The 20,561-nt window shown below is 47.5% G+C and overlaps 1 protein-coding gene across 1 annotated transcript; it reads left to right on the forward strand.

Moving 5' to 3' along the window:
• Positions 1–7,674: 7,674 nt before the first annotated feature.
• On the forward strand, positions 7,675–20,132 carry LOC100602585 (beta-crystallin B2). The gene is made up of 6 exons (XM_003277720.3): positions 7,675–7,753; positions 9,559–9,638; positions 13,367–13,485; positions 16,280–16,412; positions 17,747–17,889; positions 19,867–20,132. The coding sequence occupies exons 2-6, from the start codon at positions 9,585–9,587 to the stop codon at positions 20,033–20,035; spliced, it is 618 nt and encodes a 205-aa protein (XP_003277768.1). The 5' UTR covers positions 7,675–7,753; positions 9,559–9,584; the 3' UTR covers positions 20,036–20,132.
• The last annotated feature ends 429 nt before the right edge of the window (positions 20,133–20,561 follow it).

Genomic DNA, 20,561 nt, shown 5'->3' on the forward strand with positions numbered 1-20,561 from the left:
TGGAGATAATAATGCTATCTATCTCATAAGGTTGTTGCTGGTAGTAACCTGAGTTTACTTTGCAGAAAGGGCTTAGAACAATGAGTAAAACCAAGGACGTGCAATGTGAGTGTTCATCATCCTCTTCTCTTGATCATTTTTTTGATGACAAGAAAGAGGGCAACAGACAGGCTTCCAGAGCTCCGTTCCAGACACAAGATGCTGAAGACATGCTCCTTAGTTGTATGGAGCAGAGAGACTTTGCAGTTACTCAATAATGGGGGTTTATTCTAAAGACATCTGTAGAAACAGGGAAATTAGAAAACTAGGCTACATGGCCACACTCAGAGAATCCAAGTGAAAGCCCTACAAAGAGGGTTCATGGCAGGGGCAGGGGGCCAGGACCCAGACAGTGAACAGGCATCATGGAGAGAGAAACTGGAGCCTGAGAGCTCTTGGGAGCTGGACAGCTGGCTTTGTGGTCACCGCCCCCAGGAATCCACCATTAGGGGGCCTCAGCAAATGCATCCCCAAGTCTTGGCTCTCTTGGGAGGACCTTCTGGCCATTTCCTGTTGCCAGCTTCCTCTTTCCCTTGCCTTTCCACTGGACATCTTTGATCTGCTGTCTGGATTGTAAAAGATGCTGGCTGTGCTTTTCCTACTCTGCAGACCTTACAATGTTGCTGTGTGAGGGCCACTTCCACCAGCCAGCATCCGCATGTCTATGTGCCTGGAAACTCTCTCTTGTGCCTGGAGAGGTGGGAAGCAGCTATAATCTTGGGGGAATGAATACCTACTAGGAGCAACCTTCATCCAATGACTAACAGGAGCTGGGGTATCAATTCCCCAGCTCCCCAGCGCTCAGGTGAGAACTTTACCAAGCATTCTTCACTATTTTGGAAGTTAATGTCACCCATGGCAATGCTACATAAGTGTATGAAAATGTCTAATGCATATTAAGTTTAATATTAACTTCCTGTCTAAATGTATGCATTATAAATAGGAGTAATTGCCTAACTGCTTTCTTACATCATCTGCTTGAAGCCTTTACATACCAAAATACATATTGTTATACATTCTATCCTTATTATTCTTTTATAATACAGTTAGAGTTAGGACATTTTATTATTAATTTATTTTGAAAGCATGCATGTAGATGGGTTACATTATCAATTTTATTTCAAGAGAGTAAAAGGGCTGTTACAAAAAATTGTCATAAGAAGGGAGTGTTGTTTCTGATAGCTATGAGAACACCTTTTGATGATCTCAGAGCCTCCTTCCAGCTCTGACTCTTTTGTATCTAAAAGTTAAATATTGTTTGTCCAAGGGGAACACCAAGACCTATTCTCCTCATGGGAGCAAGAAGATGAAGTGGAGAGGAAGGTTTGAGTCCCTTCTCTCTATGTATCTGTCAGGCTATGCTGCGGTAACAAACAGCCCCCAATTCTTGGTGGTTGAAAACAACGAAACATTTCTCACTCATGAAAGATGTCTAGTGCTGGTCAGCAGGGGGCTCTTCTCTACAGAGTCACTCAGGGACCCAGGCTGGTGTAGGCTCTGCCATTTTGCAATGTTGCCATCTCAGGACAGCAGAAGAGAAGAGAGCACTGGAAAGTGTGGCACCTGTAAGAAGATGATTTCACCTGGAAATTACACCAGTCATGTTTGTTCAGAATCCACTGACCAGAATGAGTCACATGACACCCCCTAATTTTAAGAAGACCCAGTGGTAACCTGCTCACTAATACACCCTGAATTGCCTGCCTGCCTTTTTCTGGCTTGCTTCCCCACTTCCTACTTCCTGATGCTCCCTGGGATCACTTTCCAAATAAATTATATGCATCTGAACTTGTTGTCTTAGAGTCTGCTTCTGGTAGAGCCCAAATGAAGACACCCCTGCTCTTTATCATTAATTAATTCAGCCAGTCAATACATATTTTCTGAGCACCTACTATGTGCTAGATCCTATGTAGGCACTGGGGGCATGAAGATGACTGAGCCATGGCTCAGCTCTCCACGACCTAGCTCATTGGCTAGATGAGCAAACTACCCAGGTCACATCAAAAGCAAAGATCAGCCAGATGCAGTGGCCCATGACCGAAACTCTAGTACTTTGGAAGGCCAAGGCAGAAAAATTGCTTGAGGCTTGGAGTTCACGACCTGCCTAGACAACATAGTAAGACCCTACCCCTAAAAAATTTTTTTAATTAGCTGTGCACAGATGTGTATACCTGTAGTCTGAGCTACTCAGGAGGCTGAGACAGGAGGATCACTTGAGCCCAGCAGTTGGAGCCTGCATTGAGCTGTGATAGCACCACCGCGCTCCAGCCTGGGCAGCAGAGCAAGACCCTACCTCAAATTTTTAAAAAGGCAAAGCATTTTGAGATCATAGGAACCTATGGGCTGTAAGTTGCACCAAGGTGGGGACCCTATCTGTATCACTCCCCACTGAGTTCATAGTTGACACATTTGCTGGAAGTAGAAATGAATAATGAATTAGTAGAAAGAAACAGGCAGGTTGCTGACAGTCTCTGTCTTGGCACCTACTTTGAGTGAGGGAGTGAAAAGAAATAAAAAGTCTTTTAAAACATTGCCATCTGCACAGATGTAATAATAATGAATAGCATACAAGCCATAGTTACTGAGCGCTTTCTATAATATTTGTAGGAGCCGCTACTGAGGGCTTCACATGATTGGCTCATTTACAAAGGGTATAATTACAAATATTGTAATGTCCATGGGCCAAAATATTTAATTCTTCGCAAGTGTGAAGGAGAAGGAAACAGGTAAGAGAAGAGAAGTAGGCTAGGCTGAAGGTTTTGGAGTCTACAAATCCTGATCTTTGAGTTCAAATCCCAGCTCTACCACTTCGTAGCTGTGAGCCTTTGGGCAAGAAAGTCTCCTCTCTGAGCCTCACTTTGCTTATCTGTAAAAATAGGAATAATAATCAAACATCTCCCTAGCATGTTTTACCACTTCTATCAGCCAGTGAAAACCCTGACTGCTTACTCAATGAGAATAATAGGTTGGTGCAAAAGTAATTGTGGTTTTTGCCATCAAAAGTAATGCCAAAACCTGTGATTACTTTTGCACCAACCTAATACATGGTGCAGGGACCAAGTATTGGGAACAGGCCCCCCAAAATCTGGCCATAAACTGGCCCCAAAACTGGCCATAAACAAAATCTCTGCAGCACTGTGACATGTTTGTGATGGCCATGATGCCCACACTGGAAGTTTGTGGGTTTACCAGAATGAGGGCAAGGAACATCTGGCCTGCCCAGGGCAGAAAATCACTTAAAGGCGTTCTTAAACCACAAACAATAGCATGAGTGATCTGTGCCTTAAGGATATGCTCCTGCTGCAGATAACTAGCCAGACCCATCCCTTTATTTCAGCCCATCCCTTTGTTTCCCATAAGGAATACTTTTAGCTAATCTACAATCTATAGAAACAATGCTTATCACTGGCTTGCTGTTAATAAATATGTGGGTAAATCTCTGTTTGAGGCTGTCAGCTCTGAAGGCTATGAGACCCCTGATTTCCCATTCCACACCTCTGTATTTCTGTGTGTGTGTCTTTAATTCCTCTAGCACCGCTAGGTTAGGGTCTCCCCGACCAAGATGGTCTTGGCGCCAAGGACTTCATTTCTGATGGGGAAATTGAGGCCTGGAAGAGAAAAACTTCACTAAATTCCCAGAGCTCTGTAGAAAGCTTTATAGTTTAAAAGTTAAGAGCATTTATCTTGAAGTCAGTCTGATGTAAGTTCAAGCACTGGTCCTACCACTTCCTGGCTGTGTGACCTCAAACAAGTTACTTAAGCTCTATGAGCCTTGGCTTCCTAATCTGTATTAGGGGACATTAATAATACCTACTTCAAAGATGGTTGTGAGGATTAAATTAATGAAACCAGACAGTTTCAGGGCTTAATCCATAAAGCCTAGTCCTACTACTCACTGGCCGTGCAAATTTGGGCAAGTGGCTTAGTCTCTCTGAGCCTCAATTTTCTCTCTTATAAAATGGAATGATCGATAAATACAATACTTACATCTTGAGTTTGTTGGGAGGATTAAAAAAAGATGAGTATGGACAATGCCTGACTCATGTCAAGCTCTCATACTACCGAAATGTTAGGAATTCTTTCTTATTTATAAGGACACAGCCAGGTCTTGAATCCATTCATTTATTCAACACATATTAACTGAGATCTATTATGGGCTGACCTGTGTCCATAAAAGATATTCCAAAGTCCTAACCCCCACTACCTCAGAATGTGACCTTCTATTTGGAAATAGGGTCTTTACAGAAGGGATCAATTTAAAATGAAGTCATCAGGGTGAAGTTACCTATTGAAGTCACCTAAGCCAACATGACTGGCATCCTTATAAAAGCAGAAATTTAGACATAGAATCAGCCATGCACTAAGGGAAGATGATGTGAAGACACAGGGAGAAGACAGTCACGTGATTGAAGTGATGCAACTCCCATCCAAGGAACACCAACAATTACCGGCAAACACAAAGGGCTGGGAGAGACAAGGAAGGACCCTCTCCTAGAACCCCTGGGGCAGGCATGGCCCTGCTGACAGCTTGATGTCAGACTTGCAGCCTCCAGAATTACACAACAATAAACTTCTGGGTTTTTTTTTTTTTTTTGGACATTTTTGTGGTAAAATACTGCAAAACATAAAATTAACCATTTTAACCATTTTTAAGAGTACAGTTCAGTGGCACTGTTATGGGACCATCACCACTATCCATCCCCAGCTTTTTCATCATCCTAAACAGAAACTCTGTACCCATTAAGCAATAACTCCCCATTCCCCGCTCCTCCTAGCCCCTGGTAACCTCTATTCTACTTCCAGTCTCCATGAATTTGCCTACCCTAGGTAACTTACGTAAGTGGAATCATACAATATTTGTCCTTTTGTGTCTGGTTTATTTCACTTTGCGTAACATTTTCAAACCTCATCATGTTGGAGTCAGAATTTCCTTTCTTTTTAAGGCTGAATAATATTCCATTGTATGGATAGACCACATAGTGTTTATCCATTCATCCGTTGATGGATATTTGGGTGGTTTCCATCTTTCGGCTATTGTGAATAATGCTGCTATGAACATGGGTGTGTAAATATCTCTTCAATTCCCTGCTTTCAATTCTTTGGGGCACGTGTGCAGAAGTGGAATGGCTGGCTCATATGGTAATTCTATGTTGGATTTTTTTTTTTTTTTGAGACAGCCACACTGTTTTCCATAGTGGCAACACCATTTTACTTTCCCAATTTCTGTTGTTTTTAAGCCGCTCGGTTTGTGACACTTTATTACAGCAGCTCTGGGATTTATTTTATTTTATTTATTTATTTTCTTTGAGACAGAGTTTTGCTCTTGTTGCCCAGGTTGGAGTGCAATGCCATGATCTCAGCTCACTGCATCCTCTGCCTCACGGGTTCAAGCGATTCTCCTGCCTCAGCCTCCCGAATAGCTGGGATTACAGGCATGCACCATCATGCCCAGCTAATTTTGTATTTTTAGTAGAGATAGGGTTTCTCCATGTTGCTCAGGCTGGTCTCGAACTCCTGACCTCAGGTGATCTGCCCAGCTCGGCCTCCCAAAGTGCTGGGATTACAGGTGTTAGCCACTGTGCCTGGCCAGCCCTGGGATTTTAAAACAAGTACCTACTATGCGTCGGGCACTGGGCTCTGGAGATACCATGGTAAACCAGGGGGACTACTTTGCTTTTGTGGTGCTTATCTTCTCATTGGAAAGACAGAAAATAAATGAGTAACAGAATGTTGGGTGGTGATGAGTGCTGCAAAAGGAACAGCCCAGCTAGGGGGCTGGGGCATGTGTGCGTAGTGTGTGTGCATGTGTGTGCATGCATATGTGCATTAAGAAAACGAGAGACGGGAAAGCAGGTGTACTTGACCCAATCTCCAAGCCTCGGATTGGCTCAAGACACAGCCTGGGCTGCAAGGAAGGTGTGTGCACTAAAGAAATGTGAGTAAAGGCCTGGCGCGGTGGCTCACACCTGTAATCCCAGCACTTTGGGAGGCCAAGGCAGGCAGATCATGAGGTCAGGAGATTGAGACCATCCTGGCTAACACAGTGAAACCCTGTCTCTGCTAAAAATACAAAAAATTAGCCTGGCGTGTTGGCAGGTGCCTGTAGTCCCAGCTACTCAGGAGGCTGAGGCAGGAGAATGGCGTGAACCCAGGAGGCAGAGCTTGCAGTGAGCCGAGATCGTGTCACTGCACTCCAGCCTGGGTGACAGAGCGAGACTCCGTCTCAAAAAAAAAAAAAAAAGGAAAGAAACGTGAGTAAAGGCTGGGCACCCATGTGGCAGTGATGGGGCCAGTGGTAGGGATCTAAGAGCACCTCACTCCAGGACAGTGGTTAAGAAACAGGCCGGGTGCGGTGGCTCATGCCTGGAATCCCAGCACTTTAGGAGGCCAAGGCGGATGGATTGCCTGAGCTCAAGAGTTCGAGACCACCCTGGGCAACATGTGGAAACCCTGTCTCTAATAAAATACACACAAAAAAAATTTAGCTGGACCTGGTGGCGCACACCTGTAGTCCCAGCTACTAGGGAGGCTGAGGCAGGAGAATCGCTTGAACCTGGGAGGCAGAGGTTGCAGTGAGCCGAGATCACACCACTGCACTCCAGCCTGGGTGACAGAGTGAGATTCCATCTCAAAAGAAATAAAGAAGAAAGAAAGAAAGAAGAAGCAAGCAAGCAAGCAAGAAAGGAGAAAGAGAGAAAGAAAGAAAGAGAAAAAGAAAGAAAAAGAAAGGAAGAAAGAAAGAAAGGAAAGAAAGAAAGAGAAAGAAAGAAGAAAGAAAGAAAGAAAGAAAGAAAGAAAGAAAGAAAGAAAAAAGAAAGAAAGAAAGAAAGAAAGAAAGAAAGAAAGAAAGAAAGAAGAAAGAAAGAAAGAAAGAAGAAAGAAAGAAAGAAAAGAAAGAAAAGAAAAGAAAGAGAAACAGCCAGGGGCCTTGAGAATAAAATGCACTCTCCATAATTGGCCTCCCTGGCCCTGCAACAGCAGGCCCTGCCCACCTTGGCCACCTGGCACAGGCCCTATTTGTCACATGTCATGCTTTAGCTTTGTTAACCTGTTTTCAGGTCTTCTTGAAATACACCATGCTGGTTCCTTGTATATGGACGCTTTCTGCTTGGAACTGTCCCCCCACTCTGTTCCCAGGCTTCCTTTTCTCCATCCCTGAGGGATGCGCTACCTCCCAGGAGCTTTTCTGAATGGCCTGGGCTGGGGTAGGTCCTCTTCCTGACACTCTCCCCTAGAACAGAGATTGTCACCAAGTGGATGCCCGACAAATATTTGTTGAATGAATAAATGGGTAGATGAATGAAGCCCGGACTCTGCCAAACCACCCTTCTTTACTTGTTCTTCCCCAGGCCCACTGAGATGTTTCTCTGTCTGCCATGCCTCAGGGCCTGACTGACCGTACCAGTGAACCCAGCGTGCCCCCGGCCCTGGCAGCCGGATGGCTGATGCATGCAAAGTGGGCATCTCCTTGCCCAGCCGCCTGACCGCCCTGGCGCAGCCGAATCTGAAAGCTAATGACATTATTGTGCAGAGACACAATGTCTGTGGGCATTTGCTGACCTGAGCTTTGGTGAGAGCTTAATCCAGCATTCTCACCCTGCTTTTCGCAGGAACACAGCGGTCACTCATCTTGGCACCGGCACTTCTGGGGAAGGTATAAATGCCACCTCCCGCTGGCTGAGCTTCACGGCACTCGCAGGGGCTGGTGTCACTGGTAAGATTGCCTCTCTTGCTTGTCTTCCCTTCTTTCTCTCATCCTCACCCCCTGTCGGCAAGCGTGGGAGCACCTGGATTCTGACAAGTGACTTTGGGCAGAGACTTCAATGCTGTTAGCCTCAGTTTTCTTTTCTGGTAACTGGGAAGGGGGTTAAAAAGCCTTCTTTATTGTACGGATTCAAGAGAAGTTAGGTGGATCATCCAGCACAGTGCCTGGCACACAGTGGGCATTGGGGTAATGTTCTTTATTATTAATATTAAACAGACTGTCAGCATCCTTGTTTCACCAGTTGCTGAGGAGGAGAATGTAACTGAGGGTTTTGCAAGAATCAAACCAGTGACAGTTCAGCAATGTTTCTAGGTGGGTGAGTCCGTTTTCCTCCACATCTGCAATTATGGGGCACCCACTCTGTGCCTAGCTTCTGGGAGTGCTAGGGGGTAGGATGCAGCCTCAGGTATGTGACAGCTCCCAGCAACAGGTGATTTCAATGCCACTAAAGCGTGGTAGAAATGACTCTAATAATGCCACAATTGCTGCCATTTGCTGCATGCTGAGCGTGTTCTGGGACCACGGCCAAGTGCTTCTGGTTTTATACATTACATAACTGAATCCTCACAACCTGTTCACAGGTATTATTAGACATCATTACTGTCCCCATTTTATAGAACAGGAAGTTGAGGTATAGGGAGAGGATGTGACCTGCCCAGAGTCTCAATTCTGGTAGGCAGCAGAGACGGCTCCTGAACTGGACCAACTGAGCTTCTTCAGTCTGTGAACACTCAGGATTGGGAAGCGATATGGCGGGACCGCAGGCACTCTGACAAGCCCAGAGGGCTGGTTTCTTGCGGGAGTGCAGTAGGTTTGGCTGCCAAGGTGCGTAACTGCATTTCTTCCTCCTGGGAAACATCCAGTCTTGGCCTTTCATGTGGAAGGGGCTTCTGGAAGCTGGCGTTATCTCTGAAGAGGGAGGCCAGACTTCCTCTCTTACCCCTGAGGAAACACAGCCTGGTTTGACCACCCCTCCTGCAGGAAGGGGGAAGAGGCTGACAGTTTTCCAGGCTTTTCTGATGTTCTCACTAGCTGGTTTGACCACCCCTCCTGCAGGAAGGGGGAAGAGGCTGACAATTTTCCAGACTTTTCTGATGTTCTCACTAGCTAAGGCAGGTCTACCCTGCTGCCTGCCACAGTGCCTGGATTTCTACCGTCGCACCCATTTCTTGCCTTTCTTGTAACGTGGGTTCTGTATCAGATGATTTCACTAATGGGGGAGTAAAACCAGTGGCAGAGAAGAGAAATCTAGGTACCAGGATGGGGAGAGGAGTCCCAGGGAGAGGGTGGGAGAAGGAGCAGGGGAACAGGGAACTTTGTGAGTTTCTAAACTGGGCACCACCACACCACAAAATACAGCCAGTGCATAGGTTTTGTTTGTTCCACACAATTTTATTTAAGAAATTTCTGCATAAAGGCAGAAGTTCTGGGATTGACCGTTCTATATTCTGTGTGGTATCTATTGTCTGGGGTTGAGTGTTGGGGACCCACTTGGGACCTCATTTAAGCTCTAGTTTATTACCGCTCTTTTTCTTTGAGTAGACCTCGTTTTTCCCTCCTTCTGGAGCTGGCCTGGATAGAAATAAATGAAGCTAAGGACAGAAGTTGAAGTCGCTGCTTACGGACCCCACAGCTCTGGGATGGTCTGAAACCAGAGAAAAAAGAGAATGTTTGGGGCCAGAGGGGAGTAGTCTCAAGGCCCCACAGAGTGAAAAAGCCAGTGGTCCCTCCAGGTCCTCGCTGCTTTCTTCCAGGTCATTCCTGCACGGGACAGTCCACCATGGCCTCAGACCACCAGACCCAGGCGGGCAAGCCACAGTCCCTCAACCCCAAGGTGGGTACCTCTCGGAGGAGGGGGCGTGCAATGCTTCTCTCCCAGATTTAGTTGCCCTTCTGTAAAATGGGCTTGGCATCTTTCTTCATGGGTACCCCCTCTCTGCCCCTGCCCCTCTCTGGGACTCAGTCTCCTCTACCCACACAGTTGGGGCTGATTCTGAAAGTCCCTCCCCAGCCCATAGCTGGCATGCTGGGATTCCCAGTATCAGCCTCTGGCTTTGGAGACTTCAGTTTCTCTCTCCCTTACCTGTTTTGCCACACCCTATTGTCCACAGGGCTCCCTAAAACTGGAGTAGACCCTCATTCTCAGTCAGAGATGGGATTAGTAGACGGAAGGTGGGTGTGAGTCCTGGCTCTGCACCTGCTGTGTGACCCGGGCCAATTATTTGATCCCTCTGAGCCTCAGTTCCATCTCTGTAAAAGGAGGAGTCAGATTTATTGCATAGGGAAGTTGTGAGAGCCAAAGAAACCAGGCTCAGCCTAACACCCGGCCCGGGGTGAGCATCCACCTAACACCAGCAAATAATTCCTTCTTTGATTTCTCATCCACCTGCCCACCCAAGGGCGGCAGGATCTTATCCCAACGTCAGAGGCTTGTCACACCCAGTCTGCCCTCAAACCTCTATCGAGGAGCACCCACTTGACTGCCCTCCTGTGCCTCCCTGCTTTGGTAGCCCCTGGCACAAGTTCCTTCAGGAATGGCCCCTTTGTCTGACTCGGTGCCTCCTGGGCCAGGGAAGCCTGAGCAGATGCAGCCCCTCACCTGCTCACCCCAATCCGTCCCTTTTGAGGCTTACTTTCCAGAAGAAGGACAGACAATAAATAAATGAATATATGATTTCCAGTAGTGAGAAGTGCTACAAACAATTGTAAACTAGGGGAAGGGGCTCCTGACCGTCGCAGTGGTTGTGTTAGCTCAGGTGGTCCAGGAGGGCCTCTCTGAGGAGGTGACTTTGAGCAGACGCCTGGGTCAAGTGAGGAAGCGGCTATATAAAAATTGGGGGTGCCTTTGCGAGGCCGAGGCGGGAGGACTGTTTGAACCCAAAAGTTGGAGGTCAGCCTGGGCATCATAGTGAGATCCCATCTCCACAGAAAAGTGAAAAATGGAGGTGAGGGTTGATGAGAGCATCCAGACAAAAGGAAGAACAGGCGCAAAGACTCTGAGGTGGGAATGAGCTGGGTGAGTTTGGAAAAAAGCAAGAAGCTCTGTCCACTAGACCTATAATGTGAGCCACATAGGTAATGCAAAATTTTCTTTTTTTTTTTTTTTTTTTTTGAGACAGAGTCTCGCTCTGTCACCCAGGCTGGAGTGCAGTGGCGCGATCTCGGCTCACTGCAAGCTCTGCCTCCCGGGTTCACGCCATTCTCCTGCCTCAGCCTCTCCGAGTAGCTGGGACTACAGGCGCCCGCCACCACACCTGGCTAATTTTTTGTATTTTTTTAGTAAAGACGGGGTTTCACCGTGGTCTCGATCTTCTGACCTCGTGATCCGCCCGCCTCGGCCTCCCAAAGTGCTGGGATTACAAGCGTGAGCCACCGCGCCCGGCCTAGGTAATGCAAAATTTTCTAGTAGCCACATCATAAAAAGTAAAAAGAAATAGGTGAAATTAATTTTCATATTACATTTTATGAAACCCAATATATCCAAAAGATGAGCACGTTAATATATAATCAATGTAAGAATTATTAGGCAGATATTTTACATTATTTTTTCCATTCTGAATTTTCAAAATATGATGTGTATGTTACACTTAGAGCACAGTATAAGTAATAATATGGGCTAATTACATGTGCTTAGTGCCATATGTTACTAATGGCTGCTGTGTGGGACAGTGCAGGCTTAAAGGATTGGATAATTTGTAAAATTTTGCCCTCTACTCTATTGATTAATAACAATGCTATTCAGCTCCTGGGTCCTCTGAGCTTCTGGGCTTTCAAATGCGTGGAGAAACTGCCCTTCCTCACCTGCCTACCCCTATTCAGGTGGGCACCCCAGGCCTGCTACCTCAGAAACTGCATTTGATCAAGATCCCAGTGTTAATGTGCACAGGTTAGAGTCTGCAAAGTGCTGCTTCAATTTCAGCTGCATCAGACAAGTCTGGGCTTCAATTTCACCTCTTCCACTTATTCACATGGGATCTGTAGCATGTCTTTTAATTAACATAATTATGTCTCCCACAAGCAGTGCAAATACTATGTGCTACCCACCCACAAGCCCTGGTCTCCCAGGCCAGGGTAATAATAAACTCTAGCCCCGAACTTCCACATTCTTGAGTCCCTATTTTACAGATGAGGGAGCTGAGGCCCAAAGTATTGAATTGCTTTTTAGGTTTGTACAACTGGATGTAACAGAGGACACATTGGAACCCTTGTCTCCTGACCCTATCTCTGGCTGAGTCAGTGACTGTAAAGGGCTGGGTCACTGACTGTAAAGGCTGGATTGAGCCCGTGGAATTCGCCTCTAAGCCCTGTAGGGCACCCCTTTCCCTTTCTTTGTGTGGCTAATCCCAGGCCTGGGAGAGAGGGCTATGTTTATCCAGCCTGTGCTGACCGTGTTGATTCTGTAGCTGCCCCGACTGGGAGTGTGCTGACCTGAGCCCATCTTTTCATCCAGGGGCAGTTTGCTGGGGAAATGTGGCTGGAAAAGCTCTACCTCCAAAATCTTCACTGGAACCATGAAAGGCGGCAGCTAGCCTCATGGTTAATGCTTGGATGTGGGATGTTGGGTGGGTCCCTTCACTTTGCAGAGCTTCAGTTTCCCCGATGGGGATCCCATGGCCCCCTCCCTGGGGCTGATGAGAACATTAGGGTTGAGTGTTAGGGTATGCAATGTGCTGCTTCCATTTCAGCTGCATCAGACAAGCCTGGGCTCCAATTTCAGCTCTGCCACTTGCTGGGATCTGTACCATATCTCTTAACATAATTATGTCTTAATTAAGTCACAATTAGGTGTCCCACAAGCAGAGCAAATACTGTGTGCTAACCATTATGCTCCACTGAATCCTTCTAACAAACAATATCACAAGGCAGTTTCTGTCTTTGTTTCTTTTTCTTTTTTTTTTTTTTGAGACGGAGTCTCACTCTGTCGCCCAGGCTGGAGTGCAGTGGGGCAATCTCGGCTCACTGCAAGCTCCACCTCCCGAGTTCACGCCATTCTCCTGCCTCAGCCTCTCCGAGTAGCTGGGACTACAGGCACCCGCCACCACGCCCGGCTAATTTTTTTGTATTTTTAGTAGAGACGGGGTTTCACCATGGTCTCAATCTCCTGACTTCGTGATCCACCCGCCTCGGCCTCCCAAAGTGCTGGGATTACAAGCGTGAGCCACCGCGCCCAGCCTTCTTTTTCTTTTTTAAAAAAATTAGAAGTGGGGTCTTGCCATCTTGCCCAGGCTGGTCTGGAACTCCTGGGCTCAAGCAATCCTCGCACCTCAGCCTCCCAAAATGCTGGGATTACAGGGGTGAGCAACCACACCTGGCCTAGGTTCTGTCTTTATTTCCCATTTTACAGATGGGGAGACTGACGCTCAGAGAGGAGAAATGCAGGCTCAAGGTCCCACGGCTGCTTATAGCCAGAGGCAGGGCTATTTGATTTTATGTTTGATTTGTCGCTCTGGAGGTGAACCCTTCAGCATCCTTTGGGTTCTGTGAGCTCCCTCCCCACGTCTACCACCCAGCTCTCACTCCTCTTCATCATGATGAGGGTCCGAGTCTTGCTTCCTGTTGCAGATCATCATCTTTGAGCAGGAAAACTTTCAAGGCCACTCGCATGAGCTCAATGGGCCCTGCCCCAACCTGAAGGAAACTGGCGTGGAGAAGGCAGGCTCTGTCCTAGTGCAGGCTGGACCGTAAGTACCTGGGTGGCCTCTCCTGGTCAGGGACTTTGGGTGAGGTGATCAGGTTGTGGAGTGGGGGAATCTACCCTTGCTCCTGTATGCAAATCTGGGGACCAAGTTTTGGGGTCTGGCAGCCTATGGAGATATTTCATGCTTTGCAGTCAGAGCTGGGTTCAAATCCAGGTTCCACCACTTCTGGGTTGTGTGGTGTTGGACCAGGACCTTCCCCCTCTGAGCCTCAGTTTCCTCCTCTGTAGGATGAGGTTAACCATGTACTCTGGGGATGAAGGGAGAGGGTCATGTGGAAAGCCTGATACAGAGGTCAGCCACTTCCTCAAGGCGGGAAGATGGACATAGTGACTCATGAAGCTTTTAGAACTGCCAATCTCTGGCTCCAGGAGTGTCCTCACTCCTGGGAGGTTTAAGGCTGGATGTTCCAGCTCTGCATCCTCTCCTCCCTTCCCAAATCCTGACAATACTGGGTCTTTACAGATTTTTTGGCACACTTGGGGGCCAGGTCTCTATCCAAGAGAGAAGGGGAGCTGAATGGTTGACTCACCTTATGTGATGTAGCTGAGCATAGTCCTATGTGAGCCTTCAGAGAGGCTGGGACACAAAACCACAGCTTCTCTGATCACTCCTTCTCTGTAAAAGCCTCAGGATGTAGGAATGTCCACTGGTGGCCAGTAAGTCAGATATAGCTGGAGATCCTAAGGTGACCCATACCACACCTCCAGGTTCTCAGGGAATTTTGCAGAGTTCCATGGCCCTACATGGGTCAGAACCTGAAGATGTGCAGAACACAGCTAAAGCAGTGGCCCTGCCAAGCCTTGGTCATCTGACACACTCAGGGAATCTGTTACGTCCAAGAGAATCCCTTTCTGGATAGCTGAGATTTGACCGTTTAAGCACCACATCTGATTTTCAGCTGCCTTTTCAAATATTTTGATGAAAAAAAATTTCCCAAAGAGATTTTACACTCTTCTGCTTTCTTTTATAAAAATATAACATTTAGTATTTTTATTAATTATCATTTATTTTAAAACTAAGAAGATATGGTTTAAGGCAAAAAACCGTGTGACTTGTATTCACTACTCAGAAGTAACCATTGTTAAGATTTTGGCATGAATTTGGATTTCTCTCTCTCTCTCTGTCTGTGTGTATATATATGATCAAATCAAACTTGGATCATACTAAATATAATGTTTTATTACTCACTTTGGAAACTTTACAAGGTAGCATGAACTCTCTCCATGTCATTAAATAGCATTTTATGTTGGTGTTTTTCAAAGTAGTTTGAGGAAAATTAGCATCAGATTCACAGAAGGGAGATGCTTTAAAATGGAGGTTCTTGGGCCCCAATTCAGCCCCACTAAATCAAACTTAGCTGTGGAGCCTGGAATCTGCATTTAACAAGCTTACCTGGTGATAGTTAACACCAATTACATTTGAGAACCCACATCCTATGTCATTACTTACCATGGCTTTGTAACAGTCCGTGATTGAATATGTCATATCCAGGCCCTGACTGTAGGATGTTTAAGTTTTTCAGTCACTGGATATTATAAACAATGCCACAGTGAACATCCTTATTCAGATATCTGTGATCCCTTGACAACTGTTTTTGTTTGTTTGTTTGTTTGTTTTGTTTTGTTTTGTTTTGTTGAGACAGAGTTGTAGCTCTTGTCACCTAGGCTGGAGTTCAATGGCGCGATCTCAAGTCACTGCAACCTCCGCCTCCCGGGTTCAAGCAATTCTCCTGCCTCAGACTACTGAGTAGCTGGGATTACAAGCATGCACCACTGTGCCTGGCTAACTTTTTGTGTTTTTAGTAGAGACGGAGTTTCACCATGTTGGCCAGGATGATCTCGAGCTACTGACCTCAGGTGATCCACCCGCCTCAGCATCCCAAAGTGCTGGGATTACAGGCGTGAGCCACAGCGCCTAGCCCCTTGACAACTGCTTTCTAAGGACCCATTGCCTAAAGTAGAACTGCTGGACCAAGACTACTCTTCCAAAAGAGGATAATAAACACGGTCTCCTCTTTCGTTAATAACATTATTCCTCTGAACAGCCATTATTGCACATTGCTGAAATGTTCGCCTCTGCACTGGTTGGCCCCAGAATGTGTCTTCTTTCTCCTATTTTCTGCTTTCCTCTATTAGCCGTGCCCGACCTGAAGGCCATCCCTCCCTTTTTAATGTACTATTTTTCTTCTAATGTGGATCTACAAAAACAGAGTCTGGGCAGAGTCTAACAACAGGAACAAGAGAAGAAACAGATCCAAGGAGAGGGGCTTTGGGCACAGCGATGTTCTGGAGTCAGTTCTCAGTGGTGAAGGCTGACTGTGCATCTCTCTTCCTAACTTCACTTGCAGCCGTGTCATATTGATAGCTTGAAATCTGCCACAGTGGGAGCATTTACACCATGGGAATTGGTGAACGCTGCAAATCAAGAGTGTTAATTTCTGTTTTGTTTTTTGAGAGTTGGCTATTAACTTACCAGCATGCTATTGGCTTTAGTGCATGGCGTCTATATGTTGGTATTTGTTGCTGGGCCGTTATTTAGACTGCCTTCTTATTTCTTAACTGTGTTCCAGGTGGGTAAAGGCAGCAGAGCACTGAGTTCTAGATAACTGAGGGGATTTTGCACTTGGATTTGCTGTGCTAAGGTTTGTGTGGGGCTATTAGATCTTGCCGGGCTGGGCAAGAGTGACCCCTAGGGGCCAACGTGAGTAGCCAGGATTCTGCCATAGGAAGCTTGGAGTGGAACTGACCTGCCCCCTTTCTCTCTGTCTCTGTGGCAGCTGGGTGGGCTATGAACAGGCCAACTGCAAGGGCGAGCAGTTTGTGTTTGAGAAGGGTGAGTACCCCCGCTGGGACTCATGGACCAGCAGCCGGAGGACGGACTCCCTCAGCTCCCTGAGGCCCATCAAAGTGGTGAGCCCCCTGCCATCATCCTACTTCCTCTCTCTGCCCATCATCCTACTTTCTCTCTCTGCCACCTTGGAGCCAGAGGTCTGGGGACCAGGAAGGAGCCTGCCCCTCTAGCATTGTGCCCCTTCTGATTGGTGAGGAACCTCCTCACTGGGTGACCTTGCAAAAGTCATTTTACTTCCCTGAGCCTCAGTTTCTTCATCTGTAAAATGGGCATATTGGTATCTACTGTCCTGAGATTCCAATGTGCTTATTAGCTTGAGGGTTGTCACACTGCGCAAATCGAGGGGGCTGCAATCACAAGACTATGAAATTCTCCAGAGGGCACTATTCACATTCTATTTTATGTGGTTGGTGCCCACACCCCCCCGCCCCGCCAGGGTTGGGCAACTCCCGTCATTGCTCAATAACCAATAGCCATCAGAAATACTACAAGAAATAATGAGTTTGGGGCTGGAGAAGAAGGTGGTTATCTCTTCTTCAAGACTCGTGCCACTATGAGTTTTCAGTGCTTCTGAGATCCTGATTCTTACTAGTGTGTGAGTGTGTCACCTCTTGGGAAGGGGACAGGGCCCGTCACTGCTCAGTTACACTCTCAAACCCTCCAAGCCCAGTCTACCTCCTCCCAGGACCTACTGGAAAGTTGGAGAATACTGGACTTTGCACCCCACAGGCCCAGGTTCCCAAGTTGGCTGTGCTGCTCCCAGCTCTGTGACCTTGAGCACGTCATTTGACCTCTCTGTGCCTCACTTTCTTCATCGGCTAAATGGCATAAAAGGATTTTATGTCTAAGGGACAAGGGTTTTATGTCTAAAGGATTAGATGAGATAACTAAGGAAAATGTCATAGAAACAGGAGGATGGGAAGAGATGTAGAAATGAAGAAAAATCAAAATATCTCAGGTGCCTATTAGAGGCACAATTAGCCTGTGCATGTGTGTGTGTGTGCATGTGTGGGTGTGCACACGTGTGTGTGCATGTGTGTGTGCAAGTGTGGGTGTGCATGTGTGTGTGCATGTGTGGGTGTTCACATGTGGGTGGGTAGGTAGATCGTAGCCACCATTTATAAAAGAGAAACTTGAGGAAGAAAAAATGACATTTCAGAATCAAACATTCCCCAAAGTGTTGCAGAGTGCCTGTTACATGAAAATGGCCCAGTAGAAACTTAACAAATGGCTGTGATCCAACAGCAGTTGTCATAGACACGTGGTAGGTGCATTGGGCAGAGAGTGATGTGTGGGACATGCTGATCCCAACTCTGGGGCATGAGCATGGGGTGGGAAGGCCAACCCTGGGCCCCCTCACCCATACTCACTTCCCCCCATCCTCTGCCAATAGGACAGCCAAGAGCACAAGATCATCCTCTATGAAAACCCCAACTTCACCGGGAAGAAGATGGAAATCATAGATGACGATGTACCCAGCTTCCACGCCCATGGCTACCAGGAGAAGGTGTCATCTGTGCGGGTGCAGAGTGGCACGTAAGTGCATTGCCAGCCCTGGCTCACCCTGCCCCAGGAACTGAGACTCTGGGGTCCTAAGTCCTGCTCTGCCCTGTACACACTAGTGATCTTGCACACATCAGTGTGCTCTGCTGACCTCTGGCTTCCCACTGGAAAGTAAATGGGAATTCTCTGCCCATAGTTGGCTTACAGCCCCTGAATTTCTTTCTAGAGCTGCCTTTGGGGAAATGGTATGCCTTCGGAGTGGAGAAACCTTGGCCTTAACCTCAGCGCCAGTGAGCAAGACATGTATGTCAGAGGGGCAAGTTGAGGCAGAGGGAGGATTAGGTTGAGGCAGGAAGGAAGGAATGAGTTGAGTAGTCTGAAAGCTATGAGAAGCAGGAGGACCAGCCCATGCTGCCTTTGACTGCGTGTGTCCCTAAGTTTGGGAACAGGAGGTGTCATTTTCCACTGAATTGAAGTTCCTGGGCACATCGACCCTGGCCATCAGCAATGAGGGATTTCTCATGGTAAAAAATTTGGATTCCATGGGGGTCCACAGATGAGCTTTGGGCAGTGGTGTGCTGGAAACAGCTTATACCAGCTTGTAAGAACTGGTTTTTTTTTTAATTGAGATGGGGTCTCGCACTGTCACCCTGGCTGGAGTGCAGTGGAACGATCTCGGCTCACTGTAACCTCCACCTCCCAGGTTCAAGCGATTCTCCTGCCTCAGCCTCCCAAGTAGCTGGGATTACAGGTGCCCACCACCAAGCTCAGCTAATTTTTTGCATTTTTAGTAGAGACAGGGTTTCACTATGTTGGCCAGGTTGGTCTCAAACTCCTGACCTCATGATCTGCCCACCTCGGCCTCCCAAAGTGCTGGGATTACAAGTGTGAACCACCGTGCCCGGCCTGGAACCGACTCTTAAATTTTCAGAATTTGTGTGAACTGGTTGACTAATCACTGGCAGCTTGAAACCAGCCACAGTAGGTGCATTTACAGCAGAAATCAGCAAGTGCTAGTAATTAAGGCTCTTTCCCCACAACAGAACCAGTTTAGCCAAACGTACTGGCTTCTTGGGGTTTGTCAAACTCCTAAAATAGTGTGCAAAGTTCTGTGCTTCTTTTCCCCTTCATTCCCTCATTCATTCATTCATTCATTCAATCTGTCAGTGCTGCCATATGCCAGGCATTGTGTTAGGTGCCCAGGGTGAAGGAGATTAAAGAGATCTGGCTTCGGCCCTGTGTAGCCAACAGTCTAGAAGGGGCAACTGTTAATACTTTAAGAATCCACATGAATCTAAGCTACTTCCTTGGAGAAAAGATTCTTGAGCTGAGATCTCAAGGAACAGTAGGAATTGCAGGGGTAAAGAGGCCAAGGAAGAGCATCCCAGACAATGAGAGCAGCATGTGCAAAGGCCCTGTGGTGTGTGTGGGGGGAGCCTGATAGGTCTGAGAAACTCTACAAAGGCCACGGTGGCTGGAATGCAGAGATGTGGGAGCATAAGAATGCGAAGTAGAGCTGGAGGTGTCCACAGAGACTGGCCAGGCAGGTCCTTGCAGGCCAGGCCCGTGTGACATTTTCTGGAGAGAAGACCAGCACTTTCATTAAGTAGCCCCTGGAACCTCCCCCAACTCTTCTTTGACCTTGTAGCTGGGCTTGGAGGTGGGATAGGAGTGGAGGGAGATGGTTCAAAGGCCTGGCTTATTCTAAGCTTCAGTGAGCTTAAGATATCACCCCCTTGCTCTGACCCCAGTACAGTACAGTACAGGCCTTCAGTCAAAATTTGCTTCAGGAGGCAGTGAGCTCCCCGTCAAGAGAAGGAAGAAAGCAGAGGCTCAGTGCTGGAAGGGTGGGGTGGAAAGGGTGTCCTGCTTACCCTTGGAAGTGGCAATGGTTGGGAGCCTTCACCCTTCCTAGTGGCTTATGGATGCTCTATCTCTCTTCTCTTGCCTCTATCTCTGCTTCTCTTCCTGTCCCCCTGGTTCACCCTCCCCTCACCTCTGGCCCTGCAGGTGGGTTGGCTACCAGTACCCTGGCTACCGCGGGCTGCAGTACCTGCTGGAGAAGGGAGACTACAAGGACAGCAGCGACTTTGGGGCCCCTCACCCCCAGGTGCAGTCCGTGCGCCGTATCCGCGACATGCAGTGGCACCAACGTGGCGCCTTCCACCCCTCCAACTAGTGCCCTCCCCACCATGCCTCCTTGCCAGGACCCAGGTCTGCTGCCCAGGAACCCTCCAGACCTCCCAGAGAGTGAATAAAGTGTGACTTGCAACTTGTCTGCTGTGGGTCTTTGATCTCCCCTGGCAGCTGGGGTGTGTGTGTGTGTGAGAGAGAGAGTGACAGAGAGAGAGAAATGAGAATCAGCAGGTATCTGGGCTAGGAGTAGGGCAACAGAAGGCTTATTGAGTCTTACAGTTCTGCAGCTGCTTAGCTGTGTGACCTTGGACACAGTGCCCAACCTCTCTGAGCCTTTGTTTCTTCACCTGACTTGTAATTCCCTTGCCTCTGAGCGGCTGGCTTGGTTGAGCTCCTGAGCTCCCTGTTACATGCTGGTTGCTGGGCACAGTCACTCTCAGGGGCATGTGATGGGTGCCCCAGCCCATATCCGCTGCCTGTCGATCTCACATTATCACATTATCCCCTTGAGTCTGGGAGTCTTTTTGGATCTGCAAGAGAAGCCAAGAACCCTGAAACCCCCACTCCAG

Source organism: Nomascus leucogenys, chromosome 7b, assembly GCF_006542625.1.
Source record: "Nomascus leucogenys isolate Asia chromosome 7b, Asia_NLE_v1, whole genome shotgun sequence".
In the NCBI taxonomy this organism is placed as follows: Eukaryota; Metazoa; Chordata; class Mammalia; order Primates; family Hylobatidae; genus Nomascus; species Nomascus leucogenys.

Bases quoted from the DNA above. Each gene is read 5' to 3' on its own strand.
- LOC100602585 (XM_003277720.3), top strand. From the start codon at position 9,585: ATGGCCTCAGACCACCAGACCCAGGCGGGCAAGCCACAGTCCCTCAAC. The intron at 9,639-13,366 runs GTGGGTACCTCT...TTCCTGTTGCAG, and splicing joins CACAGTCCCTCAACCCCAAG to ATCATCATCTTTGAGCAGGA. The intron at 16,413-17,746 runs GTGAGCCCCCTG...CTCTGCCAATAG, and splicing joins CCCTGAGGCCCATCAAAGTG to GACAGCCAAGAGCACAAGAT.